General features: G+C 40.2%; 1 protein-coding gene across 2 annotated transcripts in view; it reads left to right on the top strand.

Moving 5' to 3' along the window:
- Window positions 1-20,740, top strand: part of LOC136826240 (glutathione hydrolase 7-like) — a 53,162-nt gene that overhangs the window by 27,506 nt on the left and 4,916 nt on the right. Inside the window, exons 1-12 of one of the 2 annotated variants that reach the window (XM_067083343.1) lie at window positions 6,443-6,675; window positions 8,010-8,188; window positions 8,397-8,548; window positions 9,338-9,450; window positions 9,965-10,076; window positions 11,349-11,536; window positions 12,203-12,294; window positions 12,995-13,193; window positions 13,685-13,862; window positions 14,777-14,942; window positions 17,701-17,854; window positions 18,864-19,065. In XM_067083343.1, the coding sequence (XP_066939444.1) occupies window positions 6,633-6,675; window positions 8,010-8,188; window positions 8,397-8,548; window positions 9,338-9,450; window positions 9,965-10,076; window positions 11,349-11,536; window positions 12,203-12,294; window positions 12,995-13,193; window positions 13,685-13,862; window positions 14,777-14,942; window positions 17,701-17,854; window positions 18,864-19,057 (1,770 nt within the window). In that variant the 5' untranslated portion in view covers window positions 6,443-6,632 and the 3' untranslated portion in view covers window positions 19,058-19,065. Of the gene's footprint in view, window positions 1-6,442; window positions 6,676-8,009; window positions 8,189-8,396; window positions 8,549-9,337; window positions 9,451-9,964; window positions 10,077-11,348; window positions 11,537-12,202; window positions 12,295-12,994; window positions 13,194-13,684; window positions 13,863-14,776; window positions 14,943-17,700; window positions 17,855-18,863; window positions 19,066-20,740 lie in introns of those variants that run through there. The other variant, XM_067083342.1, reaches the window with a different exon arrangement.

The raw sequence follows: 20,740 nt of genomic DNA, 5'->3' as shown, positions 1-20,740 counted from the left end.
ATGGATATTACGAACTATATCGGATTTTAGGATAACGTCAAAGTATGTCCGAGAACACGGAAGCCGACTTAAGTGTATTTCCAAAAGTTTTGGCTTTAATGGACAATTTTTTGTGGTTTTTGTGAAATACGTAGATTACTTACAATATAAAACAGAACATTAGGTGGTATGCATTCACTTTGAGTTATAATTACAATTTTGCTTACACTATATAATAACTTATTCTGTTCCTTTCTTGCACTGAGAAGAGCTGAAAGACCAAGTCAAGATTTATTTAATGGTACGTGTGTAAAGTCACCAATTCGGCGCCAGGATAGTGTTTCGGCGGCGCCATTAATTAAGTCTCCGCTGAGCTTGTTTTCTTTGGTGACTTCCCGTTTTCTTCAAGCTCAATTAGTCACGCCTAAAACGTGCCAGGTCACGCATTTTAATCATTTTTACTTTATGGTATTTATTCGAATGTCACACATTGTGTATCACATGTTTCTTCATTCACAGGCATCAAGACTGTATCTATATTGTAGCTCTGTATGTTTTGTATTGTAATTTGTACTCGTTCACTGCATATTATTGTTTATTGTTTCGACCTCAGGTCACAGTCAATTCCATTGTCTCTCACGGCCCGGCGTCAGTCGGCCGCAATATAAGCTGCCTGGATCTGTAATAAAGTGGCAGTAACCTTTACCTGCTCGTTTCTTTGACACCTTACAGTGGTGACCCCGGAGTATCCCGGAGCCATTAGCGGACTCACACGCGACTCAGTCTTGGCTCCAGGATTTCTCCAAAACGCTCTTAGCGGCCTAAACACGCGCTGTAACCAGCGTTTGAGCGTGCTGACTCTCCGTCGCGTACCCCACCAGCGTCACTAGCGGAACCACACGGCGCACGAAAGTGCGTACTGACGCGAGTACCCCACTCCAGTAAGGGGTCAAAGAGGCGAGCATGGACGCGGATATCCCCTCCTTCATGCAGTTAAACGCGACCCGCGACTCCGAGGTTTACCTACCTCCCATCACAGCCGCGCCCGCCCCGCATCGAGGCCCTCCCGCAACCAGATCGCTCACCCCTACACCATGCCTGTCGAGGACCTCATAGAGGCGGCACAACACCTCACAGACTCCGTCAAGGCTTCACAGCGGCTAAAACCGGCCACACAGCCGGTCAGCTCCGTCCAGCCTGAAGAGGACGTAGAGCAGCCCGTCAACGCCATCGCCAACAGACATCCACCGAACCACAGCAGACGGAGGTCCCCGGCTTCTGTCGCTACCACAAGTGGTTCGGAAAGGACGCCTGAAACTGCCTGCCGCCCTGCTCGTTCAACCGCTCAAAAAAAAACGGGGTGGCGGCGGCCAGCAGGACAGGCTGCCATGGCAGCCGAAGAACCCAGGGCCTCAAAAACAGTAGGTTTTACGTCCGCGACACCGTCTCCGGCAGGATGATGCTGGTCGACACAGGAGCCTTTAAGTCGGTCTTCCCAGCATCCAGAGAGGACCGCAACCAGACACCAGACCCGGCCGCCTTCCTGACGGCCGCCAACGGAACCCCATCCTCTCCTACAGCACCAGGCTCCTGTCGATCTCCATCCTTGGCCAGAGTTACTCCTGGGACTTCATCGTCGCGGACGTAAACCCCACTCCTGGGGGCCGATTTTCTGGCGCACCGGCCTGCTAGTCGACGTGGGGCGCAAGCGCCTCGATACCGACTCCTGCCGGTCTCTCCGTTAACGGCGGGACCCAGACCCACCATCAGCGCCGCCGCCCCCACCAGTATGCACACCTTCTGTCGGAGTTCCCTGAGGTGTTTAAGCCCGAGCTTCGCCAAGTCCCCGGGGCCCCAGCCAAGCACGGCATATACCACCATATAGTGACTAAAGGGCCCCCGACACATGCGAAGTTCCGCAGGCTTCCCCTCAGCGCCTTCAGGAGGCGAAAAAGCATTCGCGGAGATGGAACAGATGGGCATCTGCAGGAAAGCCTCCAGTCCATGGGCCTCCCCCCTCCACATGGTGCAGAAACCGGACGGCTCCTGGAGACCCTGCGGCGACTACAGGCGGCTCAACATTGCAACGGAGCCCGACCACTACCCTCTGCCCAATATGCAAGACCTCACGGCCTCCTTTCACGGGCCAAAATATTCACTAAATTGGACCTTCTTAAATCTTATTTCCAGGTACCTGTTGCGCCAGAGGACATACCAAAGACAGCCATCATCACGCCCTTCGGGTCCTATGTGTTCGCCTTCTCCACCTTCGGGGCTGAGGAACGCCGGGCCACCTTCCAGCGGCTCATGGACAGCATCCTGGGGACCTAAAATTCTGCGTCTGCTACGTTGACGACATTCTCATATTTTCCAGGTCTCACAGCGAACACCAGAGGCACATCAAAGCAGTCCTCCAGCGCCTCCAAGAAAACGGCCTCGTCGTCCGTTTTGACAAGTGTACCTTCGGCGTCCAGAAAGCAGAATTCCTGGGTCACGAGGTGTCTCCGACAGGCGTCCGCCCTCTTACATCGAAAGTGGCAGCCGTAGCCAAGTTCCCGACACCCACCTCCATCAAGGCCGTCCAGGAGTTCCTTGGGATGGTAAACTTCTACAGGCGGTTCATCCCGGGATCGCGCGACACCACGGCCCCCTGACGGAAGTCCTAAAGGTCAACCAAAGTCCCTGTCTTGGGGACCCAGCCAGCAGCAGGCCTTTTCCTGACGAAGGCCGCCTCACCAAGGCAACCGCCTTGGCACACCAGGATCCCAAGACTCCTCCAGCTGACGACAGACGCCAGTAACGTTGCCTGCGGTGCTGTTCTGGAGCAAATCATCAACGGCGCCCCAGCCCATCGCCTTCTTCAGCAAGAAGTTCAGTCCCGCAGAGTCCCGCTACAGCACCTTCGACAGGGAACTCTGCGCGATGTACCGCGCAGTTCGGCACTTCAAGTTCCTCCTGGAGGGGACGCCCTTCACAATCTTCACAGACCACCAGCCACTGGTTCACGCCTTCACGAAGCAGGGGGACGCATGGTCTTCCAGACAGCAGCGCCACCTCTCAGCCATAGCCAAATTTACCTGTTCCGTCAGGTACCTCCCGGCAAGAAAAATCCCGTGGCAGACGCCTCTCCAGAGTCGAGTTGAACGCAGTGCAGCTTGTGTAGATTACCAGGACCTTGCCAGAGAACAGGCCGCTGACCCAGAAACCCCAGCATACCGCACCGCCATCACATCCCTCAAGTGGCGGGACGTGACCCTCGCCCCCGGAGGCCCCAGCCTGCTCTGTGACATCAGCACAGGCCAGCCCCGCCCTTTGGTTCCAGCCTCACGCCGCCGCCAGGTATTCGACATCATTCACGGCCTCTCACACCCCTCCGGCAGGACCACGGCCAAACTGCTTTCAAAAAAGTTCGTCTGGCACGGGGTGCAAAAGGACGCCACAGCCTGGGCAAAACAGTGCCTGCAGTGCCAGACCAGTAAAGTGGGTCGTCACACGCAGTCGGGGGTAGGCGAGTTCCCACAGCCAGGGCGCCGCCGCCACCACATCCACATCGACGTCGTCGGGCCCCTTCCCCATCAGGCGGATCCAGATACCTCCTCACGGTGGTAGACCGTTCGACGAGGTGGCCCGAAGCCACGCCCATGCAAGAAGCCACCGCCAGCGCGTGCGCTGAGGCCCTGCTCTCCAGTTGGGTTAGCCGCTTCGGCGTCCCGGACCACATCACAACCGACAGGGGCCCCGCTTTCCTCTCCGAGTTGTGGTCTGCCCTGGCTCAACTGCTGGGAACCACGCACCACACCACCACAGCGCATAACCCAGCGGCCAACGGCCTGGTTGAACGGTTCCACAGGTCCCAAAGTCATCCTCATGGCCCGCTGCACCGCCGAGGACTGGAAACATCAGCTGCCGTGGGTCCTCCTCGGGTTGAGGACCGCCCCAGAGCCGACGGCACCCCATCCGCAGCTGAACAAACCTATGGGGAACCCCTCGTGGTGCCGGAGAGCTCGTGACGAATGATCGCCACTCCCCATCTCTGCAGAGGCTCCGCGACGTGGCGGCAAGTTCGCCTTGCAGGCGCTCATACATCGACAAAGCAACCACCTTCATGCCGCCACAGCTGTCATCCGCCACCCACGTCTTCGTCAGAGTCGACGCCGTCCGTCCACCACTAACTACGCCCTACAGGAGACCCTTCCGCGTGCTGGAGCGAACAGCAAGGCGTTCGGCTGGCACTCCCAGGCAAGAACGACTGGGTTTCCATAGACCGGCTAAAGCCCGCCTTCCTGTCGGAGAGTCCCGGCAGCGACGCAGCACCCCTTCCGCCCAAACGCACTCCAGCACGCCCTCACCCCCGCAGGCGCGGCCGCCCCAGGAAGGGACCGCCCAAACAGCAGCCTCACAGGCGGGAGGCCCCTCAGTTATCTTCAAGGAGCCGCGGCACCCTTCAGCGTCCCACCAGGTACAGGGATTAATCAGACGCGTCCCTCGTCTTGGGGGGGGAGTATTTGTAAAGTCACCAATTCGGCGCCAGGATAGTGTTTCGGCGGCGCCATTAATTAAGTCTCCGCTGAGCTTGTTTTCTTTGGTGACTTCCCGTTTTCTTCAAGCTCAATTAGTCACGCCTAAAACGTGCCAGGTCACGCATTTTAATCATTTTTTACTTTATGGTATTTATACGAATGTCACACATTGTGTATCACATGTTTCTTCATTCACAGGCATCAAGACTGTATCTATATTGTAGCTCTGTATGTTTTGTATTGTAATTTGTACTCGTTCACTGCATATTATTGTTTATTGTTTCGACCTCAGGTCACAGTCAATTCCATTGTCTCTCACGGCCCGGCGTCAGTCGGCCGCAATATAAGCTGCCTGGATCTGTAATAAAGTGGCAGTAACCTTTACCTGCTCGTTTCTTTGACACCTTACACGTGCACTGTAAAAATGTGTTCATTGTTATATATATATATATATATATATATATATATATATATATATATATATATATATATATATATATATATATATATAATAAAAAAAAACCAGGTGTGATCAGAGAAATTACGTACGAAAAGCCACGTTGGTAGGAAAGCTAAATTTATTATTGTTAGCTATGTAATTTGAACGACCATTTTCTTTTAAAAGTATCATAGAAAACATTATGTATGGATAACTTATGTATTCTGCATTTTATTTTTTTGTCGCTGTGCATAGACGAATTTCTTTTCGTAGATGAATTGTGAGTCATTATTCGTCACCTTCATAGTCTCCATCTCATCTGACGCTACGTGACGCAAAGGATATTTGTGAAATTCTGCTATTCACATATTTCTTGTGCTTTAGGACTATCTACCACTTAGTTTCCACTCATCTACAGATTCCCTTCTTGTAGTTCGATTCTAAGTAGGCCTGGGTCTTCTTCCAGCTATTCTGGTACCATTGGGAGGAGCCCAGCTGACATTGTCATGAATGGTGATGTATATTGAGTCGGAGTACACTAAAATTAAATCATGCATGTGTCAGTAGGCCCAGTGGCATCAGATTTTTCTTTGTGAGGAAGCAAAGGTGTAAACTTATGGTATGGGTTGGGTGGCGAGGGGTAGGGGTGCAGCTGTAAGCGCCCCCTCCGAGAAATTTTTGGAAATCTGTTCACATTTTGGAGCATTTTGAAGCTATATAAGAGCTGTATTGAGTAAATAAAGCAGCAAACAGGTGTACTACAACCCCCCACCTTGGAGTGAATTTTACTGTTATTATTATTATTATTTTAAAGGCTATGGGCAAGCCAAATCTTGTGGGGGGGGGCACAGTGTCTTGAGGATGGCACGTGCCCCCAGGCGCCCCACCCCCGCCAACGACGCCCGGGAGTAGACCTACAGGTCGCTGAAAGGCAAAACCACAGTTGTCTCATCAAATCAGTTATTCCTCTTTTGGTCCAAACCTATGACTTGTTATACAAAGTCAGTATATCAATTCTTAGTTTTCTCTTATTAATAAAGCTGGATCAACTGCCTTTTTTTTCGCCAGAAGGAAATCGTTAACTTCGATTTATGATTTTTAATAAAATTTCAGATAATTTTGAAACGATATTAGGCCTATATCATTATCGCGCATAATTCCGTAAACATTTATGCAGCTGAAGGCACTTAACGTAAAGTACTGTAAATTTTCTAGAACTTATTTTCGAACATTAGAATGCTGGGAACTTTCGTTTACAGTTATTTGCATAGAACGCACTTCCATTATTTTGTACGTGATGCTCTCATAAGAGCTCGAACATGAAAATGTTAGGTTCAGTACAGTAGATCTTAATTATTTTTGAGAAGTATAAGATATTATGCAGTTTTTAGAGGTATATTATTAGTATATATTATTTGAAATATATTATGTTAGTACTGTGATGCTTTTAGTAATATATTTTACTTGCTTAAACATTTTTGAGCCTCGAGGGAAAATTATGGTCATAGAGAACGCACACAAATGGTTCTAGATAAAAAACCAAAAGAAGGCCCTTGTGTTTTGACAGGTCGTTGAAGTCACCGAGATTATTATTACGCATAGAACATCTTGTGTTTCTTTTGTGCATATTATGTTTCACCAAAGTGATTTCACCGGATTTTAGATAGACATATAGTTCTACCGAAAGTAAAAACATGACTCTTGGTCAAAGTGGTCAACGACCTACTTCTTACACAGGTATGTGGCCCAAGCCTGGCTAACCTTCTTACGCAGAAGTAAATTTGGTTTGCCAGAGCTATTTACCCTTTTATAACATTTGATTGTAGTACTACAATTAGTTAGTTTGGTAGAACTAAGTAGTAGTTCCGCGGTTGCGACTACCTTCTAACTTGACTTTTTATGCATTTTTTTGGTTGCTAATTATGGATTTACCTTCAATTTTTGTCGGACGAATGTAATTAACCTGCAATTAACCCCTGAAGTCCGTCCAACAAAGGGTTTCCATAAGCGATCTTCACAAAACAGAGCACGGGTACGTCTGTTTCGAACGGTTCGTATCCCGTCCAGCAAGTGCAGTAACTTGTTAACGTATGGGTAACCCCGCCCCCCTGGGCCAGTACTAAACACGGCGAAGAGATATTCCATTTGGCCGACAACAAACAAACCCACCACCAGTATCAGAAGCCCTAAAAGTGTAGAAAAAACCAGTTTCCAAGGTAAAAACAGGCGCCGAGCTAATACTTAGAATTACCGTTAATTTTCCACCAACACCAAATTTAATGATGCTAATGGTCGTATAGCTACAATTGCATTTTTTTACATGGAAAGTGAAGAGTAAGTTAGCCTAGGCCTATTAGCCTAAGCAGGATGTATAATTTTACAGGTTAAGTTAGCCTAGGCCTATTAGCCTAAGCAGGATGTATAATTTTACAGGTTAAGGGACTGAGACTTTATCAATTATTTAAGCAGTGTTTCGCCTAGATCACTCAAATATACACTCTGTAACCTCATGATAGAGCTTTCTTAACTTTCGGAGCCTGTTAATCTCCCTGACAAGAAAAGTAAATTTTTGAACCCTAATTACATTCCGAAGTCGAAAGTACGATTTTCCTATAGTGTAATGTGTTCCATAATTGTTTCTGAGGTATATTTCATTAGCAAATGAGTAGTTTAAAGATACTGAACTCTCACTCATATTTTATGCTAATGGGGACCACAGTGGGAAAGTGGGGTTTTGTGTGAAATGCAAGGATGGAGTTAACCTGACCTGAGCCCACCACTTAATCCAATGTAGAGTACTGTTTGGGGGCTTCAACTCCTCCACCTAACCTTGCCTAGGGAACTGTAAATTATAATAACTACCTTTCCAGGCAGCTTTTTATTGCATTCTCTAAATTTTGTATTAGTTTTGTCTTACCCCTTTCCTTTGGTTAACTGGAGTAGTAAAAAAAATTTTCTTTATGAAATACAGTATATCTGTTTCTTGAAGATATTTCTGAAGATTTTGCCTTATTTATTACAGGCCCAGCAGTACGTATTTTTCTGCAATTTTTTATTGATTTTGTTTTCAGGTGGTGATTACCTTACTGAAGAGACAGCCATTCACCCATCATACCCTTTGTATGCCACCAGAAAACGGCACTGTTGCCATGGGAGTGATGGTTTCACTGTAATTAGTGTGTGCTTTTTCGTGTTAACCTCAGCCATTACATTTGCCCTCATCATCCAGATTCACTATGGAAGTCCTGAGGTAAGGGAGGAACTTCATATGCTCTTGTGAAAACAGACTGATGTTTCATTGGTTTTGTGCTGATGTTACAGTAGTTTAGAAGTATGATAGTTATGCCTTTTACGTTCCGTAACGGGTCTGGTGGTGGACGTTTGCATTTGGCTTTGACTTATGATGTATAAGATGAATGTGAAGTTTGTACAACTGCTGTATTGGTCTTAATTTACAGGTTACTCCACATGGAGCAGTTGCTACGGACGGAGAGAAGTGTAGTCATATTGGAATCAAGATAATGCAAGAAGGTGGAAGTGCTGTAGATGTAGCCATAGCCTCGCTCCTCTGTATGACAGTCATCCACCCACATGTCATAGGTCCTGGAGGGTAAGACAGTGGATTATGCTTTGAAGTAAGCTTTTAACCCTGAGACTGAAATTTTTTCTTTCATTTTCTTTTATTTTGTGCTCAGAAATAAACCAGTTGGGGACTGTTCCTCAACTAGATTTGAGAATGTGTTCTTACAATACATAAACCTTTTAATTATAAAACATTGCTGTTTATATGGTATTTGGTGAGAATAGCCACTAATTGCTAAAAGTATTCTTCATAGTAAAGTAAAATTTTTTGTTGGTTAGTATCCCTTGGTGGAAAACTCACCTTTACTTTCTGTCACAAATATCTGCTGCTGTCTTGAATATCTTTGGTACTCTTCATCTCTAAAGTCTTTAATCATCGTAGTATGTAATTTATGGGCAAAAAGGAATGGGCCACTTAAATCTGAGGTTATATAATAGTGGTTGAGTTATGTAGAGCAATAGAAGTAACAGCAAAATAAAGGGTCTGTATAATAGAAGTTCAAACTACCAATTATAGAATATTGTTGTACTACAGGTACGCATGTTTGAATATGTTAAGCAAGGAAAGATGGTAGCAACACAATGGGTTGATCTTTATCTTGTTACTGCACTGATGATTGTAGTAAATTATGCAGTCATACGGGTATTTGTATTATTTTGATCAAAGTAATGTTGTTGTTGTATAGATAACATTGTTTTAAGCAGTAACTATTCAGTTACGTATTTCAAAGGACACTATCAGAATTTTATGAGCTAATAGAGAGGCCCCTAAGCTTGTGTAGAGTATTTTATTTATTGAACTTTGCTTTATTTACAGGAGTGGTGTAATGTTAGTACATGACCACAAGAGCAACCAGTCAGTTGTCATAGACTTCATGAGCGATATACCAAGTAGCCATAAATCTGAGGTGCCACTACAGCAGGACACAGGTAAAATCTTTGAACTGAAGTGGGCTGATGAAAATACACAATATTTAGGATAATATAAATGTCTGGAATGACAAAACTACAGCTATCTAATATGCATAATAACTGACCATCCTCCGAAGCTGTTTCCCTACTGGTGGACTGCAAACCCAGGGGCAGCAAAGTGTTTTGTAGGGTCGTGGAACCTAAATTATTAGCATGTTTAAATCATTAAAACTAGGCACTAAACAAGCTAATTGTTGTGGATACCTGAGATTGGTTTGTGTAAAATTACCAGTTAAAGTAATGCAGAAAACATTTTTAGAACATCCTTCGTTCAAGAAAACATGTCTTCTGCATGTGCAAATGACTACAGTCTGATGCAAGTATTAGAAATGGAACTGTTTGGCTCGCTGATTTGTTTTCTCAGTTTTTTAATTGTTTTTGAGCTTCAGGTGTCAATAGTCAAATTCATATTTTCTTCTGAATCGACACACATCTATTTTAAACTTCAAAGATTTCTTGTATTATTTTCAAGGTGGTCGCAGCATTGGGGTTCCAGGGTTGCTACGAGGTCTTGAATATGCCCATAGCAAGTATGGGAAAGTCCCTTGGTCATCTCTTTTTACGCCAAGCATTGAATTAGCTAGGTAAGATAAATTTTGTTTCTTTTTACGCCAAGCAATGCATTAGCTAGGTAAGATAAATTTTGTTTCTTTTTGTGCCAAGTATTGAATTAGCTAGGTAAGATAAATTTTGTTTCTTTTTATGCCAAGCATTGAATTAACTAGGTAAGATAAATTTTGTTTCTTTTTACGCCCAGCATTGAATTAGCTATGTAAGATAAATTTTGTTTCTTTTTATGTCAAGCATTGAATTAGGTATGTAAGATAAATTTTGTTTCTTTTTACGCCAAGCATTGAATTAGCTGGGTAAGGTACATTTTGTTTCTTTTTATGCCAAGCATTGAATTTGCTATGTAAGATAAATTTTGTTTCTTTTTATGTCAAGCATTGAATTAGCTAGATGAGATAAATTTTGTTTCTTTTTGCGCCAAGCATTGAATTAGCTGGGTAAGGTACATTTTGTTTCTTTTTATGCCAAGCATTGAATTAGCTAGGTAAGGTACATTTTGTTTCTTTTTACACCAAGCATTGAATTAGCTAGGTAAGGTACATTTTGTTTCTTTTTATGCCAAGCATTGAATTAGCTAGGTAAGGTACATTTTGTTTCTTTTTATGCCAAGCATTGAATTAGCTAGGTAAGGTACATTTTGTTTCTTTTTACGCCAAGCATTGAATTAGGTATGTAAGATAAATTTTGTTTCTTTTTACACCAAGCATTGAATTAGCTATGTAAGATAAATTTTGTTTCTTTTACTCCAAGCATTGAATTAGCTTGGTAAGATAAATTTTGTTAATCTGTTAAGGAAAGCTTTACCATTTTTTTCTTTGCATTTACTGACCCTTCTTTGGTCATTCAAAGGCTACGTTTTTGACACATTTTGCTAGCAAGGTTTGGCTTTTTCATGGTGTAAAAGTATAATGTTGATATTGTCTACAGTCAAATCTTGGGTTGAAATGCCAAAGTAGTATAACGTGTAATTTTATGTCCTCATACTTATTAATACATATATTTGTGTACATTATTATGTGAAAGGAATCTTACCTCGATTAGGTATAATGTCCAATGCCATCAGGATGACGACAGAATATAAACAAAAAAATGTCTGCTTAAATCATCTAGTTATACCATCTATTGACCCCTCCTTTCCTGGGAAATCAAGAAAGAAACTATACAAGTCAGTATGATGAATTTATTCCAAGTACTGTATTAGAGATGGCAGTTACCAGCAGTATTGGTTGAAAATTTTGCTACCACACTAGTTAGAGTATATAAATTGGTAACTTCTGTCTTTACAGAGAAGGTTTCAATGTCTCGGCACACCTCGAACAGTCCTTAAAGAGACTGAATGTCACACAGGTTGATGGCATTACTCCCTTTGAGAAAACATTCTTCCCCAGAGGTTTGATGCTGAAAGAAGGTGACTTTTTAAAGAGAGAAAATTATGCAGATCTTTTGGAAACTATTTCTATAAATGGTGCTGAAAGTGAGTACAGTTTAAGTTTTGTTCGTCTTTTATGTCTGGGTTTGATACTTGTGATCTTATGAGTACATACATGGTACAGCCAGCTATTTTACTTGTAATATACTGCACATTTTAGAAAAATGTGAAGATAGAACTAATTCATCAATAAATGAATGGAAATGGTATATCATCTTTTTCTTCATATTATTATTATTATTATTATTATTGTTATTATTATTATTATTAGATGTGCTCCTTTTACTTACTACTTATATCACATCATTGCTCCATTGGGTATTGTATGATGCAGATGTTGCTTTGTGGGATCTTAGGTTTACACCTTTTCTTGATAGTGATTTTGTACTTTTTAAATCCCAGTAGATATATGTGGCCTATGTTGGTACTTTTATGTTGGATTATTTCATCTTCATCATGTTCCATATGGTCAGTTAAGGAATAATGTTAATTTTTTTAATATTTGCAAATATCAAGGAGTATCAAATGACAGATTCATTACAATATATATAAGATTTATTTTGGACATTCAGTTATTTTGCTCTGTTTAGATCTTGGGAAATTGCAGTGTAGTTATTTAAGTACTATTGTGTCAACTTTGAGAGACAATGCCTGACTGTAATGTAATGTCTTGAATCTGTTTGTACTTGAACGTGATCTTGTCTTTTACAGGCTTTTATGCTTTGGATTTTGGAGTAGAAGAACTCAAAGCCTTGAGAGCTGCTGGTTCTGATATTCATGTGAGAGATTTTGAAAACTATAAAGTAAGTAAATGCAGTGTTATTTTTGTGCATTTTAATTGTATTTACTTTCTTTGTTCAGACTTTATTCCAGTGAATCGGTATACTGTATGTGGAAAAATGGGAGATTTTGTTTTAGTTATTGGTAATAATATGGAATGGACATTTACAGATTAATGTATGCCTCATGTAATGTCAGATTGCAACAGGTACTGGATGAAATATGCATACTGGAGTTACTGTTTCCCAGACACAGATATTATGCTGTTCTTTTATAGATAGTGAACTGTGCAGCTTGATTTTGCGGATAAGCTTTTTTAAGTAAATATGATGTGGAATTTTAATGCAATGTATCAAGCAGTTTTGTGGGTTGTTTCAAATATGGAATATTGTGATAAGGTTAAGCAGTAGCCTTCATTCTAAGTGACAGTAACAGATAATAATGCAAACGATGTTCGCTATGGGATTCATTTGACCTAACAGAGTGGATTTAAAGAGAACATTGTTGGGCGAGTGCTAAGGAGCAGTATTATTTACATCAGAAAAAGTGGTGTCTTACCTCTCAACTGTTTTTCATCAAGCTCTGAACAATGTGTATTTAAAAATGCATATTTTTTTATGTTCTTATATTGTCATTCATTTTCTGAAAATGATTAACAATGTCATTCATTTGTCCGAAAATGATTAACAAATATGCAATGAACAATATTTGTATTTTTTGAAGGTACGAGAACGATCATGCATTCACATGACAATGGAGGATTATACAGTAATTACTGCTCCAGCACCCTTTGGAGGTCCACAGCTTTTGCTGGCTTTAGAGATGCTGAGAAATTCAAATCTTACGCAAGCAAGTCCAGCTTTATTGTATCACTCTTTTATCGAAGCCATCAGGAGGAGCTATCGATCCTTTGTTGAACTGGGTAAGTTTTTGGGACCTTCTTAATGATATTTCTTTTGAAAAAATCTGGTCGGAAGATAGAATTGTTATGCTTCTCTATCATTATTTGTATGGACTTGCAAATGTTGCTGTACTATAGCTGTTACTTCCATAATTTGAAGAGGAGTTTGAGTTAAGAAATAATGTTAGAAAAATGCATATTCCAGTAGGAGGAAGAGTCCCAGCTAAGAGGGGTTGTACCCTTCTTTCTTCATTCTTCTATTCACTTTAATTCTTTTATCACCAGTGGTAGCACACTTGAAGGGGTGGTTAGACCCACTTATGTGGTAGTATTCCTCTTTATCTAGGAATTACAAGTATTTTTCTTGTATATTTTATTTTTATCAGTACACTTTTATGAAGAAGTTGATTTACAGCGTAATCATACCACTTTGCCATTCCATGTGTGATATACAGTATTTGATAGTATATGTTGTCATTCACTATCAGAAGTATTCTAATTTCTCTTTCCAGCTGTTGTTGAAGAGCCATCGCTTGAGAATGTAACACAGCAGCTTTTGAAGTCCAATTTCAATACATCAATAGACTCGACAATTACCCCAGCAGATCCTACAGTTCTAGCAATATCTGATCAAGCTGCTACCACAGTCTCAGTTATTGACACTTTTGATCAATATGTAGCAGCAGTTGCGTAAGTTACTTAAGAGTATAGTAGTAATATTGTACCATATTTATTTTACTTTTAAGTTATCTTCACCTTTTAATTAGCTGCTGATAGGATTCATGAAAATCCCTAATGTAGTGGTGGGTGTAATAATTACCCAATTATTTTGGTGACTTCAAAGTGGATGAGTAGTGTAATATTTTTCACCCAAGATGGTAAATTTTGTGTCAGCGAAAGTGAATAACATGCACCACAAGTTTTCATACAGACTCATTATTCATGTATACAGTATGGCTAATTACAGTTGTGGTGTGTTTAGGACCAGTGGTCATTTGTCCATTCGACAGGAAAAGAATGTAGTCTCCCTATGCACGATCCTGTTCGGATTCCACAATAAGCTGTAGGTCCCGTTGCTAAGTAACCAATTGGTTCTTAGCCACGTAAAATAAGTCTAATCCTTCAGGCCAGCCCAGTGGTCTGGTAAAACTAAGGTATACTTAACTTTAACTTTTGGACCCTTGGGTCAGGGGGGTTGCAGATGAAGTCCCATTCTCATCTCTGCTTTTTCTCCAGTAGGGCCCTGCCCATCTTAGTCTCCATAATGATATCTTTTTTGCTGTAGTCTCCCTGAGTTAGTATACTGATGATAGTTAGGATAAACATTTTGAGGAAATACAATTTAAAAAATTAATTGCCTACTGTCCTGCCTCACATTCCAGTTGTTAGAGTTTTTGCCAAACAAATTAGTTGATTTGACAGCTGAAGGCTTTCCAGAGCAAATTTGCAGGTGTACTGATCACCTAGCGAGGTGGTGTTTGTTTTCCTCTTGTGGATAAGGTTTGAGGAGATATTTCAAGAGGAACAGACTAGCTAAAAGTTATGGGTTTGTATTCAGAATAGTTTTTACTGCGTATTTAATGGAAAAAATATATATTCAACAGTGGACTTGGCAGCTTCTTTGGTTCTCGATTGATGACAGAACATGGAATCCTCTTCAATAACCACCTTAGCAACCTCCCCAATTCTCCACTTCCTGAAAAAGACGAGTTCTCACGAGTAAGACCTCTCAGTCTATACACTCCTGTCATCCTTACAGACTATAAACAAGTAAGTACTTATTTTCAAAATTGTTAGGATAAGCTATTATTCACTGTAGAAATTGAATTTCAGAGCTAGTAAATAATCAGTAAAGCTGTTGTATTTGCATTAAATAATCAGTGAAGCTGTTGTATTTGCATGTCAAGGTCATCACTTTCCTTTTTCATTTTATATTAAACCAGAATCATGGCATAATACATATACTATACAGTACAGTGCTGTTGTAAGCATTTATTATTTTTAGCCCTAAAGGGACGGGCTAGTTATATATCATGCAACCCCCCAGACCAGGCAAACTTTAAGGTTGGCCAATTTAAGAAAAAACACATCAGTGGAAAGTGGAAGATATGCAAATGCACATGGTATAAGAAAAAAATTCAAAAAATTTTCCCTACCTTCCATGGGAAGTTGAAAGTGACTATTTACAATCCTGTGTGGGGCCTCTTTCACAAAACACTCGTAAATTTTACCAAGTTATACATGGTTTTTCTAATGATTTATTTTATTTTGTAAAATTATAATTACAGTTCACACAGTATCATATGATAAGAAATAAATTCAATAACAAATTTGAGCATATTTGTTGTAAAATATTTACGTAAATTTAACCCTTAAACACCGACTGGACGTACCGTACGTCGACTAAAATTGTCTGTTGGGTGCCTAGTGGACGTACCGTACGTCAACTACAAAAAATTTCAACCTTCGGTCAACTTTGACTCGACCGAAATGGTCGAAAAACGCAATTGTAAGCTAAAACTCTTACATTCTAGTAATATTCAAACATTTACCTTCATTTTGCAACAAATTGGAAGTGTCTAGCACAATATTTCGATTTATGGTGAATTTTTGAAAAAAAAACTTTCCTTACGTCCGCGCGGTAACTCTGCCGAAAATCTCAGAAATTCTTTCGTCACTTTGTTGTAATGTTTGCACCGTTTTTCTAATGGCCGTTACATAAAGTTTTATATATGCAAATGTGCGCAATTTCATGTAAAATACAACAAAAAACAACCCATGGTTGTAGCTTGTATCAGTTTTGAAATATTTTCATATAAATCACGATAAGTGCCAAAATTTCAACCCTCGGTCAACTTTGACTCGACCGAAATGGTAGAAAAACGCAATGGTAAGCTAAAACTCTTACATTCTAGTAATATTCAATCATTTACCTTCATTTTGCAACAAATTGGAAGTCTCTAGCACAATATTTCGATTTATGGTGAATTTTTGAAAAAAATTTTTCCTTACGTCCGCGCAGTAACTCTGCCGAAAATCTCAGAAATTCTTTCGTCACTTTGTTGTAATGTTTGCACCATTTTTCTAATGGCCGTTACATAAAGTTTTATATATGCAAATGTGTGCAATTTCATGTAGAATACAATAAAAAATAACTCATGGTTGTAGCTTTTATCCGTTTTGAAATATTTCCATATAAATCACGATAAATAGAAAAAATTTGACCTTCGGTCAACTTTAACTCGACCGAAATGGTCGAAAACTGCAATTGTAAGCTAAAACACTTACAGTCTAGTAATATTCAATCAATTACCTTCATTTTGCAACAAACGGGAAGTCTCTAGCACAATATTTCAATTTATGGTGAATTTTTGAAAAAAACTTTTTTTTACGTCCGCATGTTACGAATCCATGCATCATTTTGTGATAATATTTTCTCTGTGTTGCTTTGATCGTTTTACAATTTGTTATATACCAAAATCATCGCAATTTAGTGTACAATACAAAGGAAAAAAAATAACTCGTTAGCTTTAACCGTTTTGCTCACAGCACGATTTGTATACAATTATATATGAAATTTTTTTCGCGCTGTCATATATTTCAATATTTATATATGATGATATTTTTTTTCATATCTGATGGTTGCATACTAAACTTCAGGCAGTGACAAAAAAAAAGGAGCCAAAAATGAACTCTTAATCTTAAAAACTAAGCGTGCTGTGATTTTTTGAAAAAAACTTTTTTTCCGCTTCGGCGCTAACTCCCGAACGCCGTCGGCATACGGCAGACACTTTTGTAAATAGAGGCTTGGCGTTTAAGGGTTAATGAGCTTGGGAAATGCAGTAGCTTTTTTTGGATTTATACATGTTTTTTCTAATATTTCTTTGCAAAATTACAAATATAACTGACATCATATCATGAAAGATAAGAATGAAAACCAACAGCAATCCATGGGTATACCTATGAGCAAATAAATAAAAAGACGTCATGGGAGAGAAAGGAGCAAGACATTTCCCCCTTCAGGGCAAGAACAATACTAAATTCCATGAGACGCCCACGACTGAGCTGAGCTGAATTCTTTAGTTGCCAAAATTAATTTATGGGCCATTGAAGTACAGTATTGGAAATTCTTTCCCACTTGATACAGCTAAATCATATGGTGTGTAATGTTAATATTCCTCAGAAGGGATCCATTCACCACCCAACACCTGTTTTAGATCCCCTATTGAGGGGATTCGTCCATTAAGGGTTAAGTATTCCATGGCACCACTTATCACCGCTTACATGTACTAATTGTCCTTAATGCAGTTTTACCACAACCTTTGTGGCCAGAGATTTATATTCTACCAGTTTTTTTTATTTTATATATTTTATTTGATTCCTATACAATAATTAGAGTATTTTCAGATATATCAGGACACATATCACAAAATCATCAGTGACTAATGTTTTTCAGTTGTCATGATTATTAGGCTTACAACATAATGTTTATAGATTCAGATGTATAGCAGTTGTCAATGGATTTCAGGTATGTGGAGAGCGTGTGGTTCTGTCTAGTCCAGAAGTTGGAGCAGCAGCTCAGATAATAAGCCAGCTAATCATTCGGCAGAAAAACTTAATAGATGCCATTGCTCAGCCTCGTCTCACGGTTAAGCCCGGTGTGGATGAGGTTTATCGAGAAGGTAATTAAAACACTCACACAGAAACATGTTTTCTTTGTTATAAATTTTGTTTTACCAAAATCATTATATAAAATTGGTCAATTCTTGTGGCACAAATCATTCGAGAAGCTTCAGCTCTCTTGAAGAATAAGAAAATAGCATTCAACCCATCTTATTTCTCATCAAGGTAATCAACTGTTCTCATGAAATTTCCAAACCTTTTAGTTAATTTCGTATGTTTTCAAGGACTATGATCATTCAGTGATTCTTGTTTCAATAACAGTAAGGTAATTAGTGAAATTTGTTCTCAGTTTTGTGAAGGTGACAGTGTTAACCAGATTGTAAAGTGTTCTGGGAGTGACCAGTTAACAAGAAAGTTTTTCATTTTTATCAAACCCTAGTCAGATGAGTTAATCAGCTGATAAGCTGTTGTTTTTGGAGACTCGTATCAAATGATTTTTTTTTTTCAAACAAATTACTTTTACATGGCTTTAAGTCCACAGAATTTCTAGACTCTTTCCAACAAAAGATGAATTAGCATCTCTGTTAGCTCCCAAGAACACCACATGCGGCATGTTTTTATAACTTACATACCACTGGAGTAGGAGTTTCTCATTTCTGAATTTCTGATCACTACTTTTTTAGTGTAACTCCAAATGAGAATAGACTAAAGTAAAAAACTATAAAATACTGCTGAAGTAAAAACTGCACAGAGGAGGTATACATTTTTTGGTCTTCACAGAATTTATTTTGTCAGACATAGAAATACAATGAATGGATTTCATTGAGTTTTTCTGGACAGCTAAAGTCACCTGGCAAGCAAATAGGGACTCTCATGTAATGTACCAGGCATGGAGAGCTATTCATTTAGTTGAGTAAATAATCACTTTATTGCACTTGTTATCACTATAAGAAAAATTAGCAGTAATCAGTGGTTTCCATTATGTTACTCAATTTACAGTTACTTCCTTCTTTAAGTATAGCTGAAAACTGAGACAAGAGATTCTATTCTTTGTACTGTACTCTGCAGATTTTGGAGAAGGTGCTAAAATGCCAGCAGATGCCACCAACAGTCTGAAGGCCATGAATCACAGTTTTGAGGTGCTTCACCAGCCATATGCAAGTGTGAATGGAATTTCAAAAATTAAAGACAACTTAGTGTCGATGTCAGATATTCGAGGTGGAGGAGTTGCTCATCGATTAGAATCTTCGCCAAAAACTTAGGAGCCTAAGTAAGTACTTGAATATATAGTTGTGCTCCAGTTATGTTTTACAATAATATTTACCAAACCGATTTGTAATAAATATACAGTGCTTAGTTCCCAGAACTGATCATTTGCTATAAATCCAAGTTTCACAAGAACCTTAATTGTCCTTGATAATTGATAGGTTTTCAAGATTGGTAGTAATCTTTCTTTGCCAGCCATAGTAGCAGAACTTGAATTTTACTGTTCTAGCAAAATAGCTTATGCCTTGCTCTGATTTAATTTCACTGTACATTTTGCACTATCAATTTCCTGAATGCACAACACCCTTACAATCAACCATTCATCAGTGATTGTCCAAATTTCTATCAACAAGGTCCAAAGTATCAGAAGAAAATCTGTGAGAGGATTTACAGTATCTAAAGCATTTTCAGTGCACCCAGTCATAAAATATCCAAGTCATTACAACTTGTAAACCATTTGAGATTTGACGACAACAGATGACGTGTAAATTTCACTTCCCTAGATTCTGATATCTTGACTATAAAATAGAAAAAAATTAGCCTTAAATATTTTGAATTTCGGTAGCATTGGGATGACATCAAGAGTTACATGGGGAGATGGTTTAACTATCTTGTTTACAAGTAGAGGCTATGGTATAGAAAATTATCATTCCAAGCTCAGAATATAATAGAATATATATTTTTTTTTTGCTTATTTTTCCTGTTTTCCTATGTTTAATAACTAGCATATCATTGGAAAAGAAATTGACTATACTTCATGGTGCACAAAGAATTCACTCTGCCCTTGGCATAAAAAGTAGGTTTGATGACCTATAACCCCACAATGGCTTATTGAGAAATTAGGGCCACAAAAGAGCAGTCACAACTCTATGCCAGCATAATTCCAAGATTCTTAACAGGAAAGCAAGAGACAATGGAGTCTTGACCAGGGCAAGCATTTTATTGCTTTGGAGTGGTCACGGAACCCTGAGATTTACAAGGCTTTTTGGCACCTGTGGGGCATGCTACTGGTGTATGTTTATCCCTGCCAGATCGAGCAGCCTGGAAGATAAGACACAATGATACAGCCTTGGAATAACCTGGACATGTGCCCTTTCCCACTGATGGGTCCATCAGGGAGAGACTGACATGAATTAGACCATCAGAAGCCAAAGCACCAGCAGAAATAGAGACTGAAGAGCTTTTCTGAGTGAAGGGGAGGTGTATTACTTCCCAATGAACTTAAAAGACACCTTGCCACTTTTATGTTTGAACCCATACTTGAACCACTGCTGATAACTGACCTTGACATTCAGGATACAGGATTGTTTTTCGGGAAGTTCCCTGACCCCGCACAGACCACAAACTGATTTAGCTCAGTATCACTGGAGCAAGGGGCATATATTTGCTTCATACTTGTCCAGTCCAAGACGTCTCATCGAGTCATATCTTCATGACACCATGTATGCTAACTCTCACAGAAACATTTTCCAAAATAAGCATACTTTCTTGAAAACCAAGCAGGCACACAGATATAAACTTCAAGAAAGGTAAAGAAAGCCTTAGCAACAGCCAGGTCATGTAATAATGAGCAGTGATGAAACGTAACAGCAGCTGAAGAAGTGTAGCCTTATCTAGGTGAAAGTTGGGATTCCCATTCATCACACATGCCATTTAAATTTATAACTACCAAGTAACAT

The sequence above is a fragment of the Macrobrachium rosenbergii genome, chromosome 40 (assembly GCF_040412425.1).
Source record: "Macrobrachium rosenbergii isolate ZJJX-2024 chromosome 40, ASM4041242v1, whole genome shotgun sequence".
NCBI classification, from domain to species: domain Eukaryota; kingdom Metazoa; phylum Arthropoda; class Malacostraca; order Decapoda; family Palaemonidae; genus Macrobrachium; species Macrobrachium rosenbergii.
Note: the sequence above shows the minus strand (reverse complement) of the source record. Positions and strands in the feature narration are given on the sequence as shown.